The sequence below is a fragment of the Centrocercus urophasianus genome, unplaced genomic scaffold, assembly GCF_019232065.1.
Source record: "Centrocercus urophasianus isolate 14NV4802_14NV808 unplaced genomic scaffold, USGS_Curo_1.0 seq_10, whole genome shotgun sequence".
Lineage (NCBI taxonomy): Eukaryota > Metazoa > Chordata > Aves > Galliformes > Phasianidae > Centrocercus > Centrocercus urophasianus.
The window spans coordinates 82,338,308-82,365,070 of NW_024884142.1; the positions used below are offsets into that span (position 1 = coordinate 82,338,308).

The 26,763-nt window shown below is 39.2% G+C and overlaps 1 protein-coding gene across 3 annotated transcripts in view; it reads left to right on the forward strand.

Annotated features, from left to right (window-relative positions):
- RPS6KC1 (ribosomal protein S6 kinase C1) overlaps positions 1 to 26,284 on the forward strand; it is a 79,615-nt gene extending 53,331 nt beyond the window's left edge. For 2 of the 3 annotated variants that reach the window (XM_042839633.1, XM_042839615.1), the window contains exons 11-15: positions 8,334 to 9,911; positions 10,183 to 10,272; positions 21,619 to 21,701; positions 22,514 to 22,609; positions 25,375 to 26,284. In XM_042839633.1, the coding sequence (XP_042695567.1) occupies positions 8,334 to 9,911; positions 10,183 to 10,272; positions 21,619 to 21,701; positions 22,514 to 22,609; positions 25,375 to 25,485 (1,958 nt within the window). In that variant the 3' untranslated portion in view covers positions 25,486 to 26,284. The remainder of the gene's footprint in view (positions 1 to 8,333; positions 9,912 to 10,182; positions 10,273 to 21,618; positions 21,702 to 22,513; positions 22,610 to 25,374) is intronic. The other variant, XM_042839624.1, reaches the window with a different exon arrangement.
- The last annotated feature ends 479 nt before the right edge of the window (positions 26,285 to 26,763 follow it).

Genomic DNA, 26,763 nt, shown 5'->3' on the forward strand with positions numbered 1-26,763 from the left:
GAAATGTTAACAATTTAGACACAATGACTTGAAGGAGCTATGTAGCAGAGAGAAGATAATTTTATTGCATTGAATATTATTGTTTTTACTCCTAATAACTTAGATTTTAGCATTTTTATGAGCAATTTATGTCACATGAGGCCAGCTAAAGTTGGCTTTAAAACATGAATAACTTTTTAAGCTATGTGTGACAAGATTTTGTCGCTACGAGTGTTGCATGAAGAAAGACCTCACACTATTGTACTGGTGGTGATGCTGGGACTCTGTACAGTGCTACTTTTTTGAGGTCTGTATGATTCAGCCAAATAATTTAGGAGCCATCATCTGAACTGTAATTTACATGTAAGCTCAAACATGTGCAGTTTGAGAAGTAGTAGCTATTCAAACAACAACAAAGCACAACAAAGCCTAGGCAGATACCAGCTGACCTTAAGGCTAGCAGAATGAAAGAATTAGAGACCAGATACAGTAATAATGTAACTGTTTCTAATAGTTCTTCTCTATTTGAAGACCTGCTCTCCTGGGAATGTCCCTTCACAAGACAGATGGAAAACCGGATGTATTACCAGAGGAATTTGGGGGAGTAGTGATCACATGGAGAGAACAAAAATGTAAAGGCAGGCTTAATTTAATTTGATTGGTTGACAAAGATAATCTCCCCAAAGTGATAATTTTTTTTGTGTGATGACAGTGATAAAAATGGAGATGTTGTATGATCAGAGCTCTTCCATTTAAGAGCAGAAGCCTCAGCTTAATGCTTGGACGGAGTATATGGAGTATATTCGTTAAAAAAGAGTAACTCTCTTCTAGTCATCTTTGACCTGATCATGAGAAATGTTCTTGGCCTGAATGTGTTGCTCTTACCAACGCTGTCTGTAACAAAAGTTTAGAGTTCTGTGGTGAGAAGATCTTTAATTTACCAAATGCCTGCTAAATCCTATTTGTGCAGCTTAGAGTCTTGTGTGGCACCCTGTGATATCTGCTTGGTTTGCCAGCGGTGAAGGTGGAGTCTGTCAGGCATTGTCATTTTGCCTGGGCAGTCAGCAAACAAATACTTGGAAGCAGCCAGAGCTCATATGCCTTTCTCTGGCTGTGGGTCATGCATGCAAACAGGGAATATAGGAGAGAGAGAAATTATTTTGGGGTGGAGCTGGGAGAGAGTGTGCAGGTGAGATGGTGAGATAGGAGTACTTTCTGAAGAGAGTTCTGAAGGGGGAACAGTGAGAAGGGGACATGGGAAGAACCGGGGAGCATTACAGGGATACAGGACTGTCAGACTGTACTGGGGAGGGCTGGGTGAGCTGGCAGAAAGGGATTTCATGTGGGTTAGGGCTGCTACTGACGGTGCTTTCGAATATAAGCTAATAAACTGCAAGGAGTTTCCCCTCATTTTCTGAAAAAACAAGTTGTTTGGAAATGGATTCACCTCTGTTTTTTTCCCACTGCTGTAAGTATTTTTTCCTAATGACCAGGGAATTATCAAGGTTAATGTCTTTAGGGATAGTCCCCTGCATTCATGAAATTATTGACTGGCCTCTGAACATACGAAGGGGGAGAGGAAGATAAGTGGTGTTTTCTGTTCTAAAGAGGGAGAACTGGGGCAAAAATCGATGAGTAAATTGCTCAAGAACACGTACAAAAATTATATTGCAGGTGTAGGCCCTGATCCCAAATCCCTATTGAGCAATAATTTTGTGTTGCTTTGGAACTGCATGACCTGTGTACTTCACCATGTCCCAGGAGACCGGTGCTGGAAAGCAATTCAGCAGAAATGCTGAAGTTGTCTTGTAGATTTTCCTAGCACTGGAGAAAACATGGAAAAAAAAATAACCCACTGATGATTGTCTCGAACACATCAGTCCTTTGTTAGTAGAACTCATCCTTTAAACAGGGATAAAAACACTAGGAATATCTAAAGATATTCTCTTAAAATTTTTTGTCCATCTCACACCAAATATAAATAGAAAATGTGCTTGTAGGTAAGTTTGAAAAAGTATGAAGATTTCTAGGACAATGCTTTTAAAGTGATAATCTCTGAAACTTTATTCCATCACTTTGTGAATGTTCTTTACATTCATACTTAGTAGTTCTGTTCCAATGGAAAATACTGCCTGTCTAATTTATAAGTATATTGTTTTGTGGTGATCTTTCATGTCAGCCATGCTATCAGTATCACTGAGTGGTTCACAGGTAAAATATTAATTTAAGTGGGCGATGGCTTGAATTACAGCTAATTCAGAGGGTGTTTAAATGTTATGTTAGATATTATATATTTGGTAAGGAGCTTGCTAGCTCTTACACCTTAACTGCATTAGTAAGTTCAGCACTGTTGGTTTTTGTATGGAATTCTGAAAGCTCGACCCCAAACTCTTGCTCCAGATGAAGACTTTTTTTTTTTCAGTAAGTCATAATGCTGTTACACACTCAGATTGGTGAGTGAGCTCTTGGGTCCTCTAACAGGCTTTTCTCATAACTGCAGTCAGAGGCTTGAAGAGGGCCTTGGAATCACAAAAGTCAGCAAAGTTATCTTGTAGCTTTGTTGGAAGGCACTTGGCAAGTTCTATTGTGGTAGAGAGCCAATTTGATATTAACAAGGCCTCGCTTCTTCTTGGCACTAAGAACTGCAGAAATTTTAGAAACAGATGCTTCAAAAATAGGCTGGGGGGCTTCCATGGGACATCAAAGTTTAAGTGGCTGTTAGAAGCTGTCAAATCTCTTTAAGCATAAATAAGGTGGAGTTCCTATCAATCTGGAGAGCACTCAAGAAACTTCACACTGAAGAGGCTTGCTGCATGCAGGAATTGGTAGACAACAGGGTGGTAGCATTTTGGTTTGCAAAGCTTGGATTTGTTGTTAGGAAAGGAGACAGTTCTAGCTGTAAGGACTTGGCAGAGATCAGAAAGGGTAGGAAAGGTGATGTAGTCATTGGCAAGGGACTTTTTCAGAAGGCTGCTTTGAAATAATAGCTTTTGCTTGAAGTGCTTTGGGAAGTGGGAGCTTTGCCTAAACTAGCAAACTTCGTAGCAGAGATTCACCAGCAGCAGTGGAAGCAGTTGTGTGTATGAGGCTCTGGAGTTTGTAACTATTGTCGTGTTAGAGATTAGGTTGAGATTAGCTTCCAGTTCCTGTGTATGCTGCAATGCTATTGTGACTGCTGTGAAATATTGTTATTTTATCATGATAGTGTCTGCATGTCTGGCTCCCTTTTGGTCTAGAAACTATGCAAAGATAATTATGTTGTCATTGTATATTAACATGATGAAGTTTAGCTGCAGCCATGTCTTTACTGAAAAGAAGGACAGTAATTCTAAGAAAAAAGATTCTAAAGTTGTTCTTTTTCCTGGAATATTATTTCACATGAAGTACATAACTTGTGAATGGCAGTCCTGGCCGTAAACAAATTTTTATGCAGTGAAGTAGAGAATTTAGCCCGATTTTGCAGAATTGTTCAAAAAGATGTCTGACAGTGCTTTTTTAAAAATTTTTTTTAATTTTTTTTTTTTTAATCACAATTATTTGAGGGCTCAGGCTGTTCACTTTCACTTTTTGTAGACTTTCCTAAATACAATGATTACCACACTCGAAAATGCATTCTGGTTTTGTAGAAATTGATGTACAGTATTGTCCTTCAGTGCAAACTCATGGGCTAAGTTAGCAAAAGCCAATGAAATCTTTTGAATTACATCCACTTAGGCAGTCTTTCAGGCTGTGGAACTGAAATAGTAAGTGACCGAGTACCTGCTGAGGAAAAGACCATCAGGTTATGATTTTTTTCATGTCAGCTAGAGCAAAAACATGGTTAGGAGAATAAATTTGCTGATCTGTTAGGTTTCCTTTTATCTTGTGGTGTGTACAGTATAGTCTCTGTATCTTCTGTTTGATGTGCCTGCTTCAAAGTCCTATTAATAACAAAACCTGTAGAAGTGTTTGATAGAATATTAAAAAAAAATGTGGAACTAACAGTATTCCTATCCAGCTTCATCACTTGATCACTTTGTGTTGAAATTCTATTGTTCTTTTTTTTTAACACTAACTTCTTCAATTCCACCTCTTGAAGCACAAATATTACCTTCAGAGTATTGAAAATATGGTGAAACAAGGCACTTCTGACAAGTAATTTTATATTTAATACCTGCAGAAGGAGCTTTGATTTTTGTGTGCTAGTAAAACTAGAAAGAATGAGCTAGACTGGTTATAGTGTCTATTTATGGTTTAAAAAAAAAAACACAAAAAAGTCTTAATGATGTCAATACTGTACTTATGAAATCGTATTAAATACTAATAAACTTTAGCTTAAAATCATAGCTTTTACAGTTATTTAGTATATTAGACTATTTGACAGTGACCAAAGCTTTCTTGTTTGGATTGATTTCTGTAATTTTAGTTTTTATAGATTCCTGATACTATATTAGCATGGCTTGCTAATGGGTTTTCTTGATCTTACACAACACATGGGGAGAGGGGGAAAGATTATTAGTATGTCATTCATAAAGGCATAATTATATACCCAGATACAAATATCACTCTTGTTTGACCCTGGATTGGACATTTTCAAAAAGGAATGAAATTGTTGTTTTTCATATAGAACACAATTATTGAATAGCATTTATTTACATAGTTCCATTTGACCAGGAGGCCAGTCTTGAAATATTTGTGTGTAAACATATTTGGACATAACATTTTTATTTTTTTTTATATTTACTTGCATTTAACTACAAATTGGAGTTGGAGGAAGTAGTTATTTCCACTATGATTTCTCAGTCCAAGTGATTATTAATAAGCAACTTCTTTCTTAAGAAGGTAAGATAATAACATGTTCACTAATGGAAAATGAGTCGTAGTTCTCTTTTCACAGGTAGACAGTTGTGAATTTCTTAAAGCTATAATGATAGAGAATATTTTTTGTCTTGTGCAAAACCTATTCTTGCTGAAAGTATTCGAAATGAAATATTTTTAAAAAAACACTTTGAACTTTTTGACTCTTCCATTGAGCTTTCTGTTAGATTTTGAAGGGCTGATGTCAACATATCTGTTTTCCTTCCTTAATCCTTCTTGAGTTGATTCCTTTCTTAAGCTGTACTAAGACTTTGAGCAGAGGCCAAGATGTAGTGGAGACTGAATGAAATCTTGCATTAAGTGAGGTGGAGGGAGCAGAAGACAAGAACTGCACCAAGAGCTTGGCATGTGCTTGAAAAATGAGATAGCGCTGAGGAGAATTCTTTCACTTTTCATGCTGCCAGACAGTCCAGCTCCTTTCTGTCTTAGCATAGGATATGAAGTGTTTAGTTTGGTGAGAGACCTTCAGATGTGACATGCAAAAGCATACCTGGTGTCCAGTAACGATGCAGGAAAAGAATGTGACTATAGACCATAGCAACAATGTATTGAGCTTTCTGAATCCCTGGGTCTAAGCTCAACCCAGACCTCTATTAAAAAATGATTTTTGTATAGACAAAGAACTGATCATGACAATATCTGTATTTAAAGCCATTCCTGGAAGCTGAGATGCCGTTGCGCCAGGCACTGTGCAATGCTGTGAAAATGCAAAGTGAGTCTTCGTCAGTCATATTCTCTGAGCACCTTCTGAAAGCTGAGATTTGTGCTTTCTTACAAAAAGTACTGGGATAATAAATACTAGTAATATGAAGATGGAAATCGTATTTGCTTGTATTAATGAATATAATGCAGGAGGGTAGTTTCAAATGAGATTTTATTGTTCAGTATGAAAAGACCCTTAGTAATTCCTTGCCTAATTAATACATAGGGAAAAATCATTTTGTGAAGACTGTCTACTTAAAATAATCTAATTGAAATAATGAATAAAAAAATTGTTGTAAAAATACTGTTCCATCAGAATCTTCTAGTATAATTAAACTTTTGTGCTGTTGCTTTTGTCTTGGTTGGAAGTGTGAAAAAGAGGAGAAAATCTTTCAGACAAAATAAAAATGTTTTCTCCTTTCTTTTGCACCAAAAGGCTTTAAGAATAACAATTCAGAAGGCTCAGGGAGACTGCAGTGTTCAGAAGGCACGGCAGTGCTGTCATATTAGAGGCAAGTCTCTTCATCTTAAGGATGCACGTGGACTCCACCCTCACACAAGGACAAACAGTGTCCTGATTGTGTGGTACTGCTGACAGGACTGGGATGCTTGGCTCTTGCCAATGCATGCAGCTATTTTGCTTGTACCCAAGCAGGCTTGGAGTACATTGCTGTCCCAGGAGGCAGCTTGCTTGGTGACACTGGCAGGAGTTGATTCTCTGGCTGTGCTGGGAGACAACACTGAACCTTGTCTGGCTGTTGTGGCATGACACGTAGGTATTTGAAGACGTGATATGGCCTCACTTTGAGCACTGTATGCAGGTTTGGGCACTACAGTATAAGAAGTGTGTAAAACTATTAGAGAGATCTGTGAAGGTGGTGAAAGGTCTGGAGGACAAGGGGTATGAGGAGGAGTGGCTGAGGTCCCTGGGTTTGCTCAGCCCAGGGCAGAGGAGCTGAGGGGAGGCCTCGTGGTGGCTCGCAGGGAGCAGAGGGCAGCGCTGAGCTCTGCTCTGTGTGACAGAGACAGGGCACTAGGGAATGCATGAAGCTGCAGGAGTTTGAGGAGTATTTGAATAACACTTTCAAGGCACGGGATTTGAACACTGGATGGTCTGTGTGGAGCCCAGAGTTGGATTCACTGACCTTGTTGGTCCCTTCCAACTCAAGATTCATTCGGTGATTCTACATCTTTGGGTGAATCTGAGATGCTTATGTAACACAGCGGCGAATACAGCAGGTCTTGTTCCCTTCTATATGAGCATCACTTCCATTTGTTCCTGACATACTTTCTTGCCTTAGAAAGTGGCAAGAGTCATTTTGACCCAATACATCAATTTGTAGCTTGTAGGCAGAACTAATAAATTTAAATGGTCATATTTACAACTACACTCAAGCTGTTAGAATTCCCTCTTAGTATTTTTTATATATTTAGTTTCACCACAACCACTGAGATATTTTTTTTCCCTTAAAAAGAAGTCTTGTCTTAGCCAGGGGGATGAAGAGCAAGAAAACTCCACATTATATTATTCAAATTCATTTTTAAAGTATCAAGGGTTTTCTGCCTTTGATAACTTAGTTTTGAAATACCTGGAAATATATAAAACCTGCTCCTAGGCAGTGAAAAATACTTTCTTGTTTCATTGTTCTTTTTAAAGGAATTTTGCCTGATAAGGAGAGTGTTTAAAAATAACCATTAAAGACTCTATTTTGGCAAAACATAATATAAATCTCTGTTTTACCCAAAGAAGTAAAAAAAGAAAAAAACCACACCAAAAACTTTTCAGGTGCCCAGCGGGCTGAATATTTATTCTTTTCTTCTACAAAGATTGTTTGAACTGTTTCTAGAATTTTTATAAAATTTTTAAACTGAAATATCTTGTCTTTGCATTTTTCCTTAAGTTAGTAAAGGTGGCTCTCTAGCTTTTCAAAGACAAATTCTTTGCCACATGCAAGAGATGCAGCAGTAACTTCTTGATTCATTTTTTTTCCAACTTCTGTTTGTAAACTGTAATCTTATAAATGTGTGGTATTTAGAAAATGAGTTTTAGAGTGTATTTTTTTTAATTTCATGATTACTTTTGGAGCTGTATTTTTTTTGTTTAGAGTTTTTGATATAAGTAAACTTTTTTGATATGAATAAACGGGTTTTGCCCATATAGCTTAAAATATTGAAAATGTTTGCTTAGTGCAGTAAGGCATAAAGAATTTTCTTAAGGCCTGACATTAAGGGAGAAATTCATCTGTATTTCACTAAAAAAAAATCAATTTCTTCAAAGAGAAACATATCCTTAAAATACCCTACTAATATGAGGTATTTCCCTTCCCCTCACTGAACTCGCTGATCAGTAGTTTTCAGTCTCGTGTTCCCCGATGTTGCTTATGAGCTTGAAGCTGTGATTCAGAACAGGCAGAACTGGTGATGGCTACCCCTAAACCATTTGATCTTTCCTAGTTTTTGCTTTCTTTGGAGACAGCAGATGGAGAGAGCAGTCATCACCATGCAACTTGAGACAGACTCTGAAATGAGACTTTACTGAAGGTTTTATTTTTTTATTTTTTAAAAAAAGCTTAATCTCAGATGCAGCTATTTAAATATTTATGTATTAATACAAATCCGCTTGAAAGCAAGTTGTGGTCCCTGTAATTACTTCCTCCTGAGGAAGCAGATCCAACTTGCTTTATTGGCTTAAGGAGATAGTGTGTTCTGTCAATATTGACATTTTCCTATATCACCATTAAACTGATTCTGTTCTGAGTGATGTTAAGAGACTTCTATCTCTTCTTTTCTTGCAGGAGGAAAACTGTGGTCATATGTCAGTAAATTCTTAAACACAAGTCCTGAACAGAGCTTTGAAATTCCCGAAACCAAAACATTCAGTTCAACTAAAATTCTTCTTGAGCGGCCGACGCCCAGCCCTAAAGACATTGGTAGCAGCACGGATTCCAGAGAAAGCTGTGGGGAGAACATGCTGAAGGTGGTCCCTCTGAGGAGCAGCCTGACGCCGAGCTCTCAGGATGACAGCAGCAACCAGGAAGATGGACAAGAGAGTTCAAAATGGATGGACTCAGCATCCAGCTCAGAAGAAGAGTGCACTACGAGTTACTTAACGTTATGTAATGAATATGGGCAAGAAAAAATTGATTCTGGCTCTCTCAATGAGGAGCCTATGGTTAAAGTGGAGAGTCAAAGTCTGAATATTAAAGAGAAAAGTTCTTTACAGAAGTGCACTGTTGTTAGCAGTGATAGTTTCAGCTCTCATGTTCCATCTCAGGAGCTAAAGCTTTTCATTGATGATGGTGAATCAGAAATAGCCAGTCCTACTAGAATATTGGACTCACTAACCAAATCAAAGAAGAGCCCCATGGAACTCTTCAGAATTGACAGCAAAGATAGTGCTAGTGAGCTTCTGGGACTGGATTTGGGAGAAAAATTGTATAACCTGAAATCAGAACCTTTGAAGCCATTGTTCTCTATGCCAGGTCATGACAGAAGCTTGGATGCCCTGGAGAACAAAATGGGTGTGAGAGCTCAAGACACCGTTAGCAGGGGTTCAAACGACTCCGTGCCAGTTATCTCGTTTAAGGATGCTGCATTCGATGATGTGAGTAGTATTGATGAGGGAAGGCCTGATCTCCTGATAAACTTACCTGGTATGTCTGATACAACTGAGGAGGCAGCAGTGTCAAGGCCTGCCAAGTTTACAAAAACTGATATGGATGTTTTAGAAGTAAAATTACTAGAAACACCTGATGTCTTACAATTAAATAGTTCTGCAGAGCAGTGCAAAGCATTTAATCAAGAGCCAAATCGTGTGACACCAGAACTGGGTGATCCTTCCCCCAGGGAAGTGAATGGACAAAGAGGTGTCACTCAGGGAGCTCTCGGGACCCTTTTTACTTCTGAACCAGAGGTAGGTAGTTCAGAAGATGGGGCTCTGTTTCAGGGGCCTGCAGCCTGCTCCGTAAACGTGACAAGCAAAGAAGAAAGTGTGCTTGTTTCCAACCTGCTCTCAGGTGCTCAAGATGTTAGCTTGGACAGAGACACGATAAGAAACGAAGCAGTGTTGCTGTTTTCTGATCAAACTGAAGACTTTGGGAAAGAGGAAACAAACCTGTCTTTGTTACCAGCAGCTGAAAGTGAACAGACAGCACCAAAGAGGGAAGACAAAGTAGCAGTAGCAGGGGAGAAGGATATACACCAAATTTTTCAGGACCTTGATGAAAGATTAGCGATAACCTCCAGGTTTTATATCCCAGAGGACTGCATTCAAAGATGGGCAGCTGAAATGGTTGTAGCCCTTGATGCTTTACATAGAGAAGGAATTGTGTGCCGCGATTTGAACCCAAACAACATCTTATTGAATGATAGAGGTCAGGAACTTTTGCAAATGCATTTCTTTTTATTCGCTGTTGCTTCCAATTAACTGAGTAGGCGTTTTATCTTGTAATTAGTATCTTCATTTCCTGTCTAGAGCTTCATTATCAGTGCAGCAAATTCACCCCCAGTAATAGCTTCTAGTACTTAATGATGCCATTATTCTTAATGATACTGTTTTTAGCTACAAAAGGAGTAATTACAGTTCACTTCTGCAGAAAATGGAAGGGAAAAATGTTTTGATTTCTCCTGTCGTTTTGTTTTTAGGACACATTCAGCTAACGTATTTTAGCAGGTGGAGGGAGGTTGAAGATTCCTGTGACAGCGATGCCATAGAGAGAATGTACTGTGCCCCAGGTTAGAACAATCACCTACAATGTTTCACTTGGAAAGTAGATAAGCAGCTTTCATTTTCTCACGGAGCCTTTGTAACACAGAGCTCAAGAACATGCAATATCAATAGCATTTTCTTTTCCTGAATATCTTAAAAAGCAAGAGAGTTTGTAACTGCTTTATTGTTGACTGTGTTGTTGTTAGAGCGTTTCCATAAAGTGTAATTGCATTGAATGCCTTGTTTAAGGAAATTTTAAAAATGTTGTGTGTTCTTTCAGTAGTTTGTTATGTGTGAATACATCCTGATAACTGGAATGAGCAAACAGGGAAAGGGCAGAGTGAAAAGATGACACCATGAGCTTTAAAAGCACAACAATTTATACATGCAAAGAACATAGAAAAAAAACGTATCGCAGTTTGAAACACACAACCCTAATAGGCTCAGAGATGCCTCTGACATTTTTGATGAGCTACAGTGGGCTTTGAAATAGTTTAGAGAGCTCTTTTCTTAGAACTGCTTTCATCAATCACGAGGGTGATAAAATCAATATCTCTTGGGTTTTTGTAGCAAGGATGGCACTTGAAACAGATCCCTCCCTCTTTTACTCTTTCCAATTTATTTTCTGCTATTATAGTTGTCTAATGGTAGTGACAATTATAATCAGATACGTTACTTATAACTTTGCATTTTAAACATTTTATAGGTAGCTTAAAGAAACGGCTTTTAGAGTTCAAGTAACTACAGTGATGCTACTCAGATTTTCAGTTCGTCTTTTGGTTCTGAATTTGAAATGCCAATGTACACTTTCTGCTGAGTGCGTGGCCTGGCTAGGCTTTGCAACTTGGTGTGCAGATAGTCCTCAAGCTGAGTGTGCAGATGGGCTTGAAAAAAATTAGCTGAAGCTGAGTGAACGACTCAAGGCAAAAGTTGTGAACTTAGTTTGGCAGGTGTTCGTTCTGTGACTTGGTTCCCCCCCACTCAAATACAGTGTGAAACTGCTCTTTGTGAATACAGGTGGTTGTATGGCAACAAAAAAATGAATTCCAGCTCTTGAGATTAACAGTAAATAAAATTTTTGCTCTCCAGGTGCAAGTCAAAAGGGAAGGGGCAGATATTACAGAATTATAGATTTTATATATATAGAATTATAGATATTACTATTGTTCTACCCTCACCCCACTTTAGTTCAAGAGCAGCGAAACTGAGGAACCCTTGATTTGAGAACCCCAGCAATTCTTGTGGCTGTGGAACAGAAACATGTTCTGCTTGCCAGTATGCACTCTGTTGCATTAGAAAGAGATGTTTTCCTGCCTCCACAACCCAGGCCTGTACAAAGTTGTGCTGCTTTTAAGATGGAAGCACAGCCTATTCCCACCTTGTCACCATTAATAATCTGTAAAAGTCAAAGCCTAATTTTTCCATATTTTAATGAGAATCCAAAGAGAGGTGGTTTTTTTGCCCCCCTGATCTTCAACCAGCCAACTGCTGTAATTAATTGTTCAGGAAGCAGGCAAAATAATATTTAGAAGTCCCCAAATACAAGAATAAAGTTTTCTGTGCCATCTTTATTTCCATGTCCCAGCACAGGTGTGGTATCCATCTGGATTTTTTGGTTTTGTTCCATGTGTAACTGGTGAGCTGCAAGACAAAGATCTGCAAGTGCAAGTGTTAGATAGATGCAGGATGGCAGGATTGATATTGCCATGTTAGCTTTTCACATTTGATCTTATTGTTACCTGTGTACACCTTCTATTCTGAGTTAAGGTTTAGTATGTGCTCTTAGGTAATGTGTGCAACTGAGGTGAAAGTAGCTTTCTTATGGCTGCTGCAAAACATCCAACTGTAATTAAAAAAGCTCCCCTTAGTGGGCTTTCTTCAGCACCACTGCTACGTTACAGGAAAATAAGCCTTACGTGGATGGTCATTTTTCCTTTTAGGAAATGTCCTATGACTTGGAACCCACGTCTCCTCCTGATCATGGCAGCATTGCCCCTAAGCTGCTTCTTGGGTTAACCACTTTGAAGTTAGTTGTGCCTCAGTTCAGAGTGCTTAGGTAAATTGAGAAAATTGGATTTTATACTATTCTTCTTCAGTTGCTCTTTCGAATTGTTTGTGAATGTTTCTCATAGCTTGCTTTTTCCTGCTGAAGGAACAGATGAACAAGTGATCTTCACAAAACTTAGCCAGGCCCTATGATTTATATCATCACTGCGACACGGTGAATAATGAAATAACTCCAAGTGAATCTCCAACTCGTTTTGATGCATCGAGCAGCTCGGTGGGCTGTGGTGCTGTGCCTCCGGGTACCTGACATCTCATTTCACCTCTAACCAAGTGAAACTCAGCTTGGAAAATTTTACCTTTGTGTGTTTAGTTTGGTGTCTGTTTTCATCTGAATTCGGGATAGTAGGATTTGGGTGTGGAAAGCCTGTATTTAACAGACTTTTGACGTTTTGTTATTTAAATGGTCTCATTAAAAGCAGGCAAGGAAGGGAAGACCTCTTTGATAAAACGTTGTCCTTTAGGGTCTGGTGTTACAGACTGAGTACAGATGATGATCCTTTTTGAGACGCAGTTGTTTTTCTGCAATAATTGTTGAGAAACAAATTTCACAGGCAGGAAAAAAAAAAAAAAAAAAAGAACGTGGAAGTTAAATAGATTACGTGGTATCTTCAGTTTAAAAAAGGTAAGAAGTTGTGTTGCAGAGTTATGTGAAAGGCACAAAAGTGTGTCTGAAATCATTTTAATTGCTAAGGTTTCAGGAGTTACTCTTTTACATGATATGTAAATAATACTGAGCAGCAAAGTTCCTGAGGGCATATTTAGGTTTTAAGTTGCTTTATTGGTTGAAGGAAAATGTGGAACTTAAATCCTACAACTTCTATGTCAGAATCTAGTTTCTGGAGGGAGTCAGGATATATGTATTAATGCTGAAGCTCTTCAGACTTGAGGAGAGAAGTGCCCCTGCATGGGTCTGCAGGTGGTGGTGGAGGTTTTCGGTCCTCGAGGATGGGGCTCTGCTAAAGCCAATGAAGGGCTCCTGGTTCAGAGGCAGCGGCCAGAGCCTTTCTGCGGCGAGTAGCCGGGGCTCGCTCAGCTCTTGTTATCCTATGAAAAGCAGAGAGGAATTGTTAACGGCGTGTGTATAAAAGAGATTATGCGACGTAGGTATAAATTAACAGAACAAATGCAAACACTGTAAGCGTAGAAGTGTCAGAAGGATGGGAGAAGAAATAGTTTAAATAGCCGCACTCCATTTCCTGCTGCCAGTGTACTTAATTTTGTTTGCAAGAGCAATTGTCAGTTTTCATCGTGCATAAATTACAAGCGGGGCCGGCTGTCTTGCGAGAAGTTGCACTTCTCCTCCGGGGGCGGCAGGTGGCATTGTGCCATTGGAGGACGGCGCTGCAGGCCGAAGGCGAGGTTTCATTGCAGCGACTCGCACCTCCGGAGTTGCACTTGGAGCTCAGAGCCGGGCTGCGTTGCGCTGCTGTTGTGCGACGGCACAAGGCTCGCCGCTGCGTGGTTGTACTCAGTCTAAGAGCTGGGGCCGGAGCCGCTCCGGGACAACGGGGCTATCTGCAGATGCCTGGAAGTAGCGCCCGCGCTCTGCTTTGATGGATGGCCAAACTAAAGCTTCGCTGTTCACCTATGATAAGTCAGATGTTGTTTCTCTAACCCACGAGGGAAATGATGGCTTATAAATCATCCCTGTAAACTCAGCACCGCTTCAAGTAAATCTGAGGGGGAGTTGGCCAAAAATAACGCATTTGCTTTTAAAGAAGAAATTAGGTGCTCAGAAGTGAGCTGTTCTGCTGCACTCGAGGTTAAGGTGACAGATGTGAGATCCACCTGGGTTTTTTTGGTTGGCTTTTTTTTTTTTTTCTTTTTTCTTTTCCCCTTCCTCTCTTTTAAGTACTTTTGTTTTCTGAATGTTTTAAAGTGTGCTGATGTCTGAATACAAAGTTATTAGCAGATCAGATGAGAATGATTCACTTCTGTTTAAACAGCCCTTTGCTCTCTGCGCCCCCTGAGAACTCTTATCATGTATTTGTTCAAAAAAAAAAAAAAAAAACCACCCAGAAAAACTAACAGAAAATCCCTCACATTATCCACCTACCCGGTGGCTGATAGTATCAGCAGCGTGTATCTCTTTATCTCTTGGTTAATGTGCCTAGGCATTCTGAAGGGGGAAAATTCCAGTAACAGATTCAATTTACAGGGACAGAAACTTGAGCAAATGCCAGCCTAGCAGGGGGGCCATTATTCTGCGCTGTAAATAAGTTTAAAAAAGAAACAAACGCGCACACAAACCTGTGAATCAACGTGTTTTGGTCTAATTGAGGGAAAAGCAAGAGAGATGAATTTTGAAATGCAAATGATTACCTTCTGTTACTTAAGTATTGGTTTTGTCATCTTTGTGATCTTAAATATAAAGTGTTGTTACCTTTTAAAAAGAGTAGTAATTATATTCCGTTTTTGATAGTTGTGAGTTTTAAAATAAAATTGGTAACTTTTTTTTTTTCCCAGAGAGCCCCTTCCTAATATGCTTGATACCTGTGAGAAAGACAGAATTGCCTAGAGCTACAGACTAGTTGAGCATGTTTGCAGCTGAAGCAGATTGTGTTGAGGATTTACTCATGAAGAGGAATCCTTTAGGTACTTTTTCAATCTAACCTGTAAAGCAGGATGTTACAGTGGCTTGCTGGTCTAACCTAACACGTGGATGCAATTTGTGAACGAGGTGTTTTATTTGCACTAAGTTCTCTTTCCAGCAGTGAGGCGAGTTCTGTCTTATCCCTGTAGAGTTATTAGAGGATGAGATTTCAGAGCTGTGTTTTCTTTGGAGTCTTTTTTCTTTCTTATCCAAACCATTAATTTTGTCTGGATTGTTTTTACTAAAAACTGGAGATTTGTTGAAATTGTAAAGTCAAAGTGAGCTTAGATTCATTGAAAATGCAAGTAGGAAAAGTAAGCTTAGAGTCATTGAAAATGTAAGTAGAAAACTGGCCATCAGTAATGCAGTCAGATGCTTTCACAAGCTGTGTGCTATAATCAAGCCTTATTTACACAAACTAGCCTTCGCAGAAGCCTGCACAGAAATCTGTGATGTATTTGGTTAGATCGAAACTGGTACTAATTGTACACAATGGGAAACCTAGCTAAAAAAGGAAGGCTTTGCAGGTAAATGATTTTGCCCCAAGCAGACCAGTGTGTTTCAGTGTGCAACCTGATTTTCATACTCCCAAACAGTGTACTTGTAGACAATTGAAAATACAGATGCGAAGTGCAGCTGATAACCTAAAACATATGGCATTAAAATAAAAATTGCCAGCGTGCTATTATCAGAGTGAATGCTGTAATTTTTATTTACTGAAGAAAGCAAAAAATGGTCTGCCTCTATTTACCAAATAGAAAGCTGATGTTGGAAAACCTGCACGTTATGTGTATGTGTTTTGCAGTAGGAATTTGCAAGCACTCATTAAATTCTGCTGTTCTCTATTACAGTGGTTTAATTTGGAGTAGACTGTTTAAGAAGCAAAATAGCGGTGGTGGATTAAAGTGCCATTGACCCCGAGAGGTGTCGAGGGGTGGGTTGGTCTCACGGTTAGTGCGAGACTGGACTTCCTCGATGTTATCTCTGACTCTGTTGTAGCTTTTTGTGTGACGTTAATGTTTCAGGATGATCCTAAAGAAAAAAAAGGGTCGGGGAACGGGGCAGATGAATGGATTTAGAGCAGCAAGTGTAAAAGGACAGGCTCTCTTGATTTTAAAAGCTCTGACAATAGGAAATGGGACTGAACATTAACGTGACGACTGTATGGCTGTTGTGAATAAGGAGGAAAAGTCTGAAGCTGCAGAAAAAGCAACGATGGTTGTGAAGCTTGGAGTAACGACTGTGCAACCCTTTGGGGGTGTCCAGCTCTCCAAAGACACCGGAGTGTCCCAAAGAGAACAATAACAGCTGACTGCTCCCAAAATAGCAAGCTGTCATAAGCCTGGAGAAAGTAGTTGAAAGCAAAGGTTTGGAGAGGGCAGCAGGTATTTTCTGAAAACAACACGATGTGGCTGGGCACTCAGGCGTGCTGCAAGTACACTGTGTGTTGTAGCTGAAATACCTTCTCCTTCAGCTTTTGCAGACTTTAACTAGTAAGCAGTGAGATGTACTGAGGCTGTTGATTTATAGTTTTCTTATCTGGCTGACATAAAGGACATCTAACAACTCTGGAAGAAACTGTAATTTATCTGCAATTGTTTTCTGTTGCTGTTTTAATAATGGAGCTGAAACTTGAAGATGCCTTTCGAAAATAAGTGGAGATAGCTGAAGGGTTAAACAGTGTTTGCTTTCTTTTGTTAACGGAGTGGTAAAAGGTTTCTTTGTCTCTATGGCCACCTGATTATTTTAAAGGAAGTTTTAATTCCATCTTGGGTTGCTAAGAGGACAAAAAAAAAAAAAAAAAAACAAGAGTTGCTTCTAATTTTTTTTTTTCTGTTAATGACGTGAGGAAATTTCTTCCAAAGAGGAATGTAGAAGCTCGTATGTTATTGATACCTTTAAGCTGAAACTTCCTATTTTCATACTTCATTTGATCTTAGCAGATGTTCATTGCACTTGCTTCACTACTTTATTGTTTAAAGGCCATGATAAACTTTTTATGTTTAAGAGTAGATGGTTCAGTACTGTGCTTTATAAATTGCTAAAGCATTTTAGGCAAAGCATTATGACTGCTTGCGTGATATGTTATTTAGTGAGTATATCTTATATCTTGGCTGACTGAATCTACATAGAGTAAATTACCTTGGGTTCATTTTCCTTGGTTCTCTGCAAATGCTTCTTTACATTTATAGATATTAAAATAAGATAAAAAAGTAAGCTTTTAAAATTAAATGAGTGTAAGGTAAATAGAATTTCTGAAGCGACTCTAATGGATTTTCATGCAATGCTGTTTATCTTAATGGCAGCGGAAGGGAAAATTTTGTGTCTGGTGTTTTCAGAGTGTTGGACAAGTCCATTTCCTCCTTAACTGTTCTAGACACCTGATGGCAGTTCAGATGGATGCCCTTGTTTTCCTATCAGTGCAGAAGCAGTACTTGAAGGTATGCTGTTTCTGCTTGAAATGAGGAATAAGGGAAAGGGATCCCGTGGCTTTTGAAAATCTTATCAATCCATCGAGATTCAAATGCTGCCCTCTTAATTCCATCTCAGTGCAATGCTAATCCTGACTCTCAGGTGTTTGGATAAGCAGTTTCTCCGTGTAGACCCTGTTTTGTCATGAACTGATTTCAGATCTTGTTCCTAATTCGGATGCGTCTTTGGATGTTACAGTTTATCCTGAAAAGTTTGATTGACTTTATGCTCCTTATCGTTTGCAAGTGGCTGGGCCTCAGTTGCACAGTGCATTTCCAAGTCCACTTGACTAGCTTTAAGCCTGGCTTCTTTTTTTTTAGTGTCTGTGTGAGCTCATCAGGAGCCCTGGAAGAAACAATTCTTAGGAGAATATATTTGAGGGATAGTTGTAAAAGCCTTTGAAATCCTTCAGAATGAAAGGATGTATTTTGGATTAAGGTCCAGTATAAAGAATATCAGCGTCACTGTTAATAATATTATCAACGGTGTGTGTGTTCAAAAGATGTGAAGTTCTGCTCTTCTACTTTGGAATTGGCACTTCTGTTTGAAAGCACAGCATGTTGTCAACTACAGATCCCGTATCAGGAAGTGAGGTGCAAATATTGAGATAAGTATGGAAACACTAAAAAAAAAAAAAAAAGCCTTTCAGTTGAGTTCGCCAGTTCTCTAGAGGGACAGTGCTGGGTAGAGAAGCTGTTTACCTGAACCATCTGCCTCAGTCTGAATCTGTTAGCATCTTACAAATCTTCCCTTCAGTTTAGCCCAACGACTGCTGTTACTGTTGTTTCTGTGCTGGAATTGAGCAAGTGTGCTAGTTGGTGCTAGCTACTGTATGGACATATGCTGGGAAAGGAAGAGAAGGAAGTTTTTAATAAAGTTGAATAAAATTGGTAAAGCTACTGATTTTATTTTCTCACCTTGCTTTTTGTTTATTCAGTTCAAAAGGATCTTGTATTTGAAAATAAGAATATTTTTTTTCTGCAGATATTATGGCGTTAGTCCTAGAAACACCAACACTACGCATGTGTGTGCGCATGTTTATGTTTGTACAAATGTGGACAAGGTCCTTGATTTCAAGGTTCATGAAGTAAAGAATTGGCACAAATATCCCCATGTTCTTCACTTAGGCTTATGGGTCACCACCATTTATTGTTTAAATTACTTTGCTGATGGATTGAGATGAAAATGTTTTCTTAGTGAAGGCAGATATTGTAGTTCAGATTTATTGCGACATTAGAGCTTTAAAAAAAGCATATGCCCTGTGTGGTATATTACATTAGCTGGCTACTCTATCACTTGAAAGCACTTCATAATCTATAGTTTCTAAATTTTCCCATGATGTGCAGTTGAGATAAAATGCAGTAATATTGATGTGATATCCTGAACTTACGATTGGTGTACTGCATCAGAAGTAATGTGACCTGTTCAAAGTAAGGGAATGTAAACAACACATGTTTATCTGTAGTATTCACATTGATTTTTGTGTTTTTATTTTTAAGGAAAACATTCATGTTAGTCCAAAGTAAGGAAACTGTGGGACCTAGGGAAAGCAGCAGGACAGCAGACAGTGGGAGAAAAGTGGAGCTAACGTTTAGTTTTTGTAAAAAGGGTATTTAGATGTTCCTCTCAGCTGAATTTTCCATGTTCTCTCCTGTGTTGGTTTAGATGACTTATCACAGACCCATTTCTGTTCTGTGTATGAGAACCCAGCCAGAGACTTTCCATACATCTCAGCCTGCACAGTTTGGCCATTCTCTTTTTATCCTAATTCTGTTGTTTTGTCACAGATAAGAGGGATGGAAGAATTCAGTGCTCTTCTTGCAAGAGTTCTGTAGTGATGTTTATTTTGGCTTGGTGGATAGTGGAAGTGCTTCTGTGGTTAAAAGTATGAGTTTGGATTTTGGAGAAACAGACTCTAGTTTACTTCTTGACTCTTGCTTTGTGTCCATTTGCTTGATCAGTGAAGTAGGGTTACATCAACTTCTTGTGACACACAGTGTGTTTCTGTGAAGAGTGACCTGTAAGTTTGATGCTTCAAAGAACCTTCAGCACCTGCAACTGCCAACATGAAAGGATATAAGACCAAAAATTAGAAATGAATTTTCTATAATATTTCTTCTCTGTGATCAGAAGGACAATTTTTTTTCACTTGTGGCTGAGGCTTATTTATTTATTTATGTATTTATTTTAGACTTTTTCAAGAGGTCCATCCCCTTTAAATGTTAGTTCTAAGGTTCCTTCAGTGTCACTGGGGAGGAATAGACTACCTGCTTTTGGGGCATTATGCTAAGATTTAAGGTATGTCGATATGGGGAAGTTACTGGCAGTATGGGAGTTGAGGAAGTAGTAATCAGTTGTAAGTAACTCTTGGCTTAGCTGTCCTTATCCTCAAATGATTCCGGAATTGAACTTATAATAAAAACATCCATTTGTTTGGAAGACATAAAGAAAAGAAAACTCTAAAGCTGCCTGAAGTGTTTGTCTTTAGATTTTAGTTTACATATTATGCTATTTTTGAATGTACAGCATTGGATCATTTAGCACTAGGAAATCACGGCCAGACTGGAAAGGCATTTCTACCATATAGGTGTTACTGGGAGATGCTATAAAAACCTTTTACCACGCATTTAACATAGAAAGGCCTGAGGGGTTTTTTTCCCTTCTTTTCTCGCATGACAAATGTCACGAAGATTTCTCTTTCTTAAATAAAATTAACTTGTAGGAGCAGATTTTTATTTTCGTATAAGTTGTCTCAACTTACATTGAGATTCTTTAGATACATGCCTGGGATCTTAAAACATGATCTTAAAACTGTATGAAATACAGTTAAACCAATAAGTTTGTCATGTGACTGCCGTTATATCTTTGTAAGTGTTCCTCAATACTGATAGAAGTATTAGTCTGTAAGGAGTGGGATAAATGCCAACATATGGCACCCTTACAGTGATATACTGGAGAGATAAATGCTATTAACTGTACAAAAAACTTCGCCATGAGTGATGTCCTGCCTAAAGAAGCACGTGTGATCCATCGTTCTGGCCTCTTGCAGCAGTGACCTCAGGCTCATCCTTTGAGGTCCTGAGCATCTCCCCCAAAGGGAGCTTTCTGCACACCCCCTGCTCAGTGTGTACACCACTAGGGAAGCTCTGGGATGATGATGTTCCTTTCCCTGATGCTGGAGTCTGACTCATCTGTAGCTCTCCTTGGCCACGTTCACAGTAAGCTCCATAAAGTGATGAGCAGGATTTTTCTAAAGAGCCTTTATGCTTTTCACAGGAATGGCTGTGTGACTGTATGCTAATTGGTGTCCTTTGTTGGGAATCTGGTGTGCCTTTTGCCACCAAATCTGTTTTAGTACAGCTTCTGCATCTTTGACAGTCAAAATGAAGGTTTCATCTTCTTTACAATCTGTTTTTCTGACTGATACAGAGCAGACTGTGTGGCGTGTTTGTATTTAATATTTTTTGCAGTTTAAAGCCTGAGTCATTGAAGGCCAAGTTTGCTGCGTGCATCATGCTCTTATACACACAATGGCTGACACAAGTCCCACCTCACCTCTCCGCTACTGCTGGATCGTGGACAGCAAAAGATGGCACTGGATTCTTGCTGGTTGCTAGGGAAAACTTTTTATTCCTAGGTAGCTAAGGTGAGCTCGGGCTGAGCTGTAGCAGTGCAATTACTGCCCATGTCTAGGCTATGCGGAGTAGATTTAGCGTCTCCATCTAGTTCTCAGCAGACAGGAGGCTGTTGTGAACAGCCTGCTATGGTGTTCACAGCACAGACTATGGGTTGGCCATGAGATGAATCCTGCCCTCCAAGACAAAATTAAAGCGTGCAGTTGGCGATTATAAACTCTCTTGTATTGCTTTTATGGATGCCTCAGGTCAAACTTGCCAGTCTAGCTCTTCTAACCAGAGTAAATTCTGTAAATGTGTTTTGCTTTACCACCTGTCACTGTCCAGTTTCAGTGTAGCAGAATCCTAACCATAATTCCTAAAAGTCTTGAAAATGCCTGTGTGTGCAAGGAAAAAGCAAATTATGCATGAAATGTGTAGTGTTGCTGTGTTTGAACAATGCAATCTGTAGGTGGCTAAAGGGCTAACTAAATTGCAGGCGTAATGAAAGCTCTGTGGTATTTAGTATATGTTCTGTCAGCATTAAACAGTCACCTTGTAAATATATGTTAATTCTGAAGGTGTAACTGACCTTTTTAATATTAATTGAAATGTCTCATGTTTAGAGGTTGGAGCTATCCTAGAAGAGACAGAAGCCTGTGACTGGTGGAGCCTGGGTGCCATTCTTTTTGAACTGCTCACAGGGAAGGTAGGGGACAAGCTGCATTATAAAACAGGCATGCTGGCCAATAGTTTCTCACAAGTGGTTTGCCCAGTTTTGATTTTCTTCTTTCTTGTACGCAGATGTATGTCTTTGTATAGCAGAGTATCCTTGATCTGCTATGTCTTCATGGCCAGAGAAATTAAGCATGCTCAAGCTTCAGAATAACTTCATAAAGTTGCATCAAGTTCAGGACTGAAAAAATAGCCAAAACCAATGCTGTTCTCTCAACCACAGTAAAATCGAAGCTCTCTGATATCCCTCCTGAACATTTAATACTTTTTTTGCCCTGACAGATATCTTTGTTTCAGCACTATTCTCTGGGATAGTCTAAATGTTGTGTGTTGCAGTGACATATTAATTCAAGCCTGAGCAGACTCTCTTGATGGATTGCCTGCACTGGGAGGTCTCACACTGGTGTGGTAATGCAAAATTATCTTACACTGAGACAGGAAGATACCAGCACCTCTAAAGAATGCTGATTTCAGTATGTGAAGACAGGGTGCTCAGCCAAATTGAAAAATAGTGGCTATTTGGCAGTTCCATGTGAAGAAAGCGAAGTTCACCAAACTCCAAAACTTTTCAAGTTTGAGCAATAGAGCAAGAGCATTATGATGTAAATGTTCTAATGGCAAATCTCTAGGGGTACTTCAGTATCTGTAGTGGTTCCCTTCAGAACCAATATTTCAAACTAGGAAGCACTGGCATTTTAGCCGTGTGTGTTAATTGACATGTATACTAGAAGATAATCCAGCACTACATTTTTTTGAGTTAATAAATGTATCTGACTTTTTTTCCAGACCCTGGTCGAGTGCCATCCATCAGGAATAAACACTCATACTTCTTTAAGTATACCAGACCATGTATCAAAGGAAGCCAGGTCGCTGATTCAGCAGGTGACTGTGGGGGAAAAATTATTTTCTATGGGTACATGTGCAGTCTAGATGAATACTTATATACCTGAGCTGTTCCTGTGGAAATTACTGTAAAAAGAAAAAGCTGCTGATAGGAATGTGGATGGGTCTTTTGTCAGCAACTGATGATTTTTGCCTGACTGGTTTATTGCATCTGGAAACTTGACTTCTGCTTCCTGGTGCTTCACAGAAGCATAAAAACAGAGTGCTCTGCTGTTTCTCCAAAGAACAAGTTTGGTCAATATTGGGTGCTTTGGCAACACCTATTGGTGATATGTGGCCATTTTAGGAATTCTGTCCTAGCTGTTATTGGAAATGTTTGTGATGAAGTGAATTAAACTCGAAAATATTGAAGCCGATCAACAAGATGGCTCAAAGTGCCATGAAACTCGTAAGGCAATGATTTGAAGTGTCAACCACTTGTTGAAAATCGAGTTGAAAATTTGCTGTGCTTCAGGAAATCCTGGGTGAAGGACTTCCAAATGTGAATAGTCTGACTTCTTTAAGAGGAAGATAACTCTTAGGTTAGGCAAAAAGCTAAATGGGAAATTTTAAAATACAGACAAACTTCCAGAGTGCTATACCACATATTTTCAAACTAATTAGATTTAAGTTGTCACAACTGAGGAAAATAAATAACTTGTCTGTGTAGAGTCTTGAATTTCAGGTAACACTGTCTTCCTCCCTGTAGTTAATTTTGACCTATCTGTGCAAATGGGGCCTGGATCAGACCTATTCCATTTGAGCTGAATAAATAATAGGCGTAAGCTGTGGTGTTCAGCTTTGAGTGGAGAGTATCTGGCTAGTGAATATGTACAAAATGACATCTCTTAGATGAAGATCTGAACGGAAGTAAATAGTTTCTGAAGAAAATGAAGGAAGAACTTTTTGAATATTCAGCAAGTCAAAAGCCCTAGTGACTGATTTCTGCACTGTTAGTGTTGAATGATGAGTGGACAGGCAACCCGAAGTTTGAACCTCCAGATCTGAAAGCGCTTTCACATGCATTTCTGTGTTTTTGGCAAGGATAGGAAGGGGAGTGATGAAAGAAAAATCCCATTTTTGTTGAACCTGCATTTATTTTGTTAGATGGTGGCAAACTTTTGCCCTCACCTACAAGTGCAACGTGACCTAAATGGATAAAGAAAAGCAATACCAGCTCAATGAAGGGAATTCTTCCCTTCTAATACTGAAAATGAAGACAAACAAAGTCATCCAGTTCACTTTTCCCTGCCAATACATGGAGACTGTGCAGACTAATGTGTTGCCTGCTTTCATATATGCCAAAGAGTGGCTTTTTTGCCACTTGGAATGTAAGTGGAAGAGATACATCTGTCACTTTCAGATATATTGCAAGACCGTAATCTGTTCAGAGGACAGTCACCCTAGTGCCTGTTAGGTTAAGCCTTCTGATGCAGGCTGGTGACGTGTCAGGTGGAGGTTCAGCTCTATGAGCTAGTAAATCACATTTTTGTTGTGTGACTATCCAAGGAAGCTGCCATTCATTTGTTGAGGAAGCCTTGTCAGGAAAAGGAAGAAAGCTCTCTTGGCATGGATAGCAATTTGTCACTGTGACTTTCCTTCCCTATACTGCCAAGGTCAAAGCATCACAGAATAACTCTCTGGGCTCAGTGTTCAGCTACACAGAGTTACAGTTCAGCAGAAGGCAGAGGGACAGTGGCAGCTTGTGCTGTCTTGTGGAAGATCTCAGAGCAGCACCATTCACTGTCACCAAGTTACCTTTACTATGTGACATTACAATTGCAAATAGCAAAGCTATCTTAGAATGTGTAAATTCATGTGTTTATTGAAGTAGACTCACTTAGATGTTGAGTGCATTAAGATATGAGTACATGTTGTTCCAGGAGACAACTGGGAGAAGTTATCCTATTAGCTATTGCAGAAAGAGCAAGAAAGAAATCGTGCCTTTGTACTGAGTGTAATTGAATAGAGGATAAACAATTCTCTGGAAGTGCAAAATATTTTTGTGTGTCTTTATTAATATCTTCAGAGTGTTACCTTTGCATTCCCTTTTATGTGGATTGATATCTTTAAACAGATGTAAATATTGTGATTTCCTTTGCACATGAATTCAGCATGTGATGTACGACTAGAAAGGGAATGAGGTGCTGAATCTCAGGAAATTTCCATGGAGCCCTTATGCTGTTGTTTTGTTTGTTTTGTTTTCTTTTTTAACCGCTGGGATTTTGATTATTCAATCTTAATGCATTTGTAGAACTCTTCAAAACTTTTTTTTTTTTTTTTTAATTTAAAGAAACAGAGACCTGACTGCCATATTTTAGGAACAACTGTCAACTCATGAAATGGAAAGTTACAGACCAGCGTCCCTGATGTAGCCTTATTGCAGTGGTGTGAGCAAAGGTTAACATGAAGCAAATGCAGTGGCCAGAGTTCTACAGATGTAGGCTCTGGCTGCTGTTCTCTTTTTGAAAACGAGGTTATGCTTAAAATGAAGTCCCAGTGTACAGTGCTTCAGGGTATTGCATGCTGTGATCAGTACTCTCTGAAGACTGTATCACTGAGACTCAAGGAAAAGAGAGTCTTCCATTTACTGCATTTTAGGAATTTCAAGTATGCTTCACACTCTTGAAAGTAACTCAAAGAGCAGGAAAACGGTGGGATATCCTTTACCTTAGACCTTTACCGAACTTTTAAGCTGTTGTTTTTGTTCTTACTCACTGAATCATATATATATATATATATATATTTTTTTTTTTTATATCAAGCTTTTGCAGTTTAATCCTGCGGAGCGTCTTGGTGCTGGCGTTGCTGGTGTTGAAGACATCAAATCCCATCCATTTTTTGCCCTCATAGAATGGGCAGATCTGGTGAAATGAGAGATGCGCTCGCCCTCGGAACAAACTCAGGTCAAGTGGACAATTTTCTCTGGCACAGAACAACACCAACTTTCTTCCTTCGGGTGTCCCAAATCCTTGGACATTCTAACTGAAGGACGCTGGACCAATCATGCCAAAAGCAAACACTTTTAACAGGACTCACCATTGTGCAGGGTGCTAGCTTGTTTTTACGGCAACTGGCTGCTATGTGTGTGTAAGTCTTTTCACCAAAGGGTGATTTGTGATGAAACTGCTGCCTAGCATGCTTCACGCTGCCAGACTGTCAACGAAGTGACAGTGCCCTCCTGGTGCTTTGTCTGGTGATGGAAGCGTCTGTAGAGTGTGCCAGTTGAAAATATCTTTTATACTGTATGTCAGTAGACCATTTCCCTATGCTAAGTGCAGCTGGAGGAGGGAGGGGAACAAATAATTTATTAATGGTATATGCTGAATGAAATACTAAAATGCTTTCTGCAAAACTTGACACATTAAAAATAGTATATCCATTAAAAAGTAAGAAAGCTGTTGCATAATACTGTGGAATGTGTCTTGAAAATGGCATATCACTTCAAACAGTGGAAAGAGCATATAAAAGGCAAATAATGCTGTCAAATGTTGTACTTTGTTGGCTGGCACTGTCTGTTTAAAACTCTTGACTCTGTTATATTTGATGAGCTACGTGTTAACGTCACTACAGAAAGGGAGACCTTTCCCTCAGCCAGATAAACACTGCTTTTGCAACTTGATAAGGAGCAAGAAGACACAGTGCTAAATAAATGTATAGATTACAAAAGGAAAAGCTCTTCTCTTCGTCATTGTAGCCACTACTTAGCACTTAATGAACTTTACTTCCTCTAAGTGTCCTATTTTTAACTATTTCTTCAGGAAAAACCCTTTCTTCTTGTTTTCTGCTTGAGGAAGCTTCTGAACTTTTTATTTGTTAATGATCTGAATAAATCAAAGAAAGCCTTCACCCACTCTGCTGCTCGAGCAGGAAGGAGCCTGGGCTTTGCTCGCACTGAGTGACTTGGTGTCATCTCTGAGCAAACCCTGGAGTGAGCCAGCTAGCTGACCTGTTTGCTTGTTGGTAAGGTCCAGAGAATGGGAGGAGGACACAATGGATGCAGAATATTGTGCTGTGTGCTGTGGTTGCTGCTAATCAGCCATGCTTGTACAGGTTCCCGATGTACAAACACTGCACACTGTAATGTTGTACAGATTATGGATCTGTGTTCTTTTCTAAATGTTCCCTTTGCTCTCTCTCTGTTGTTTGTTTTT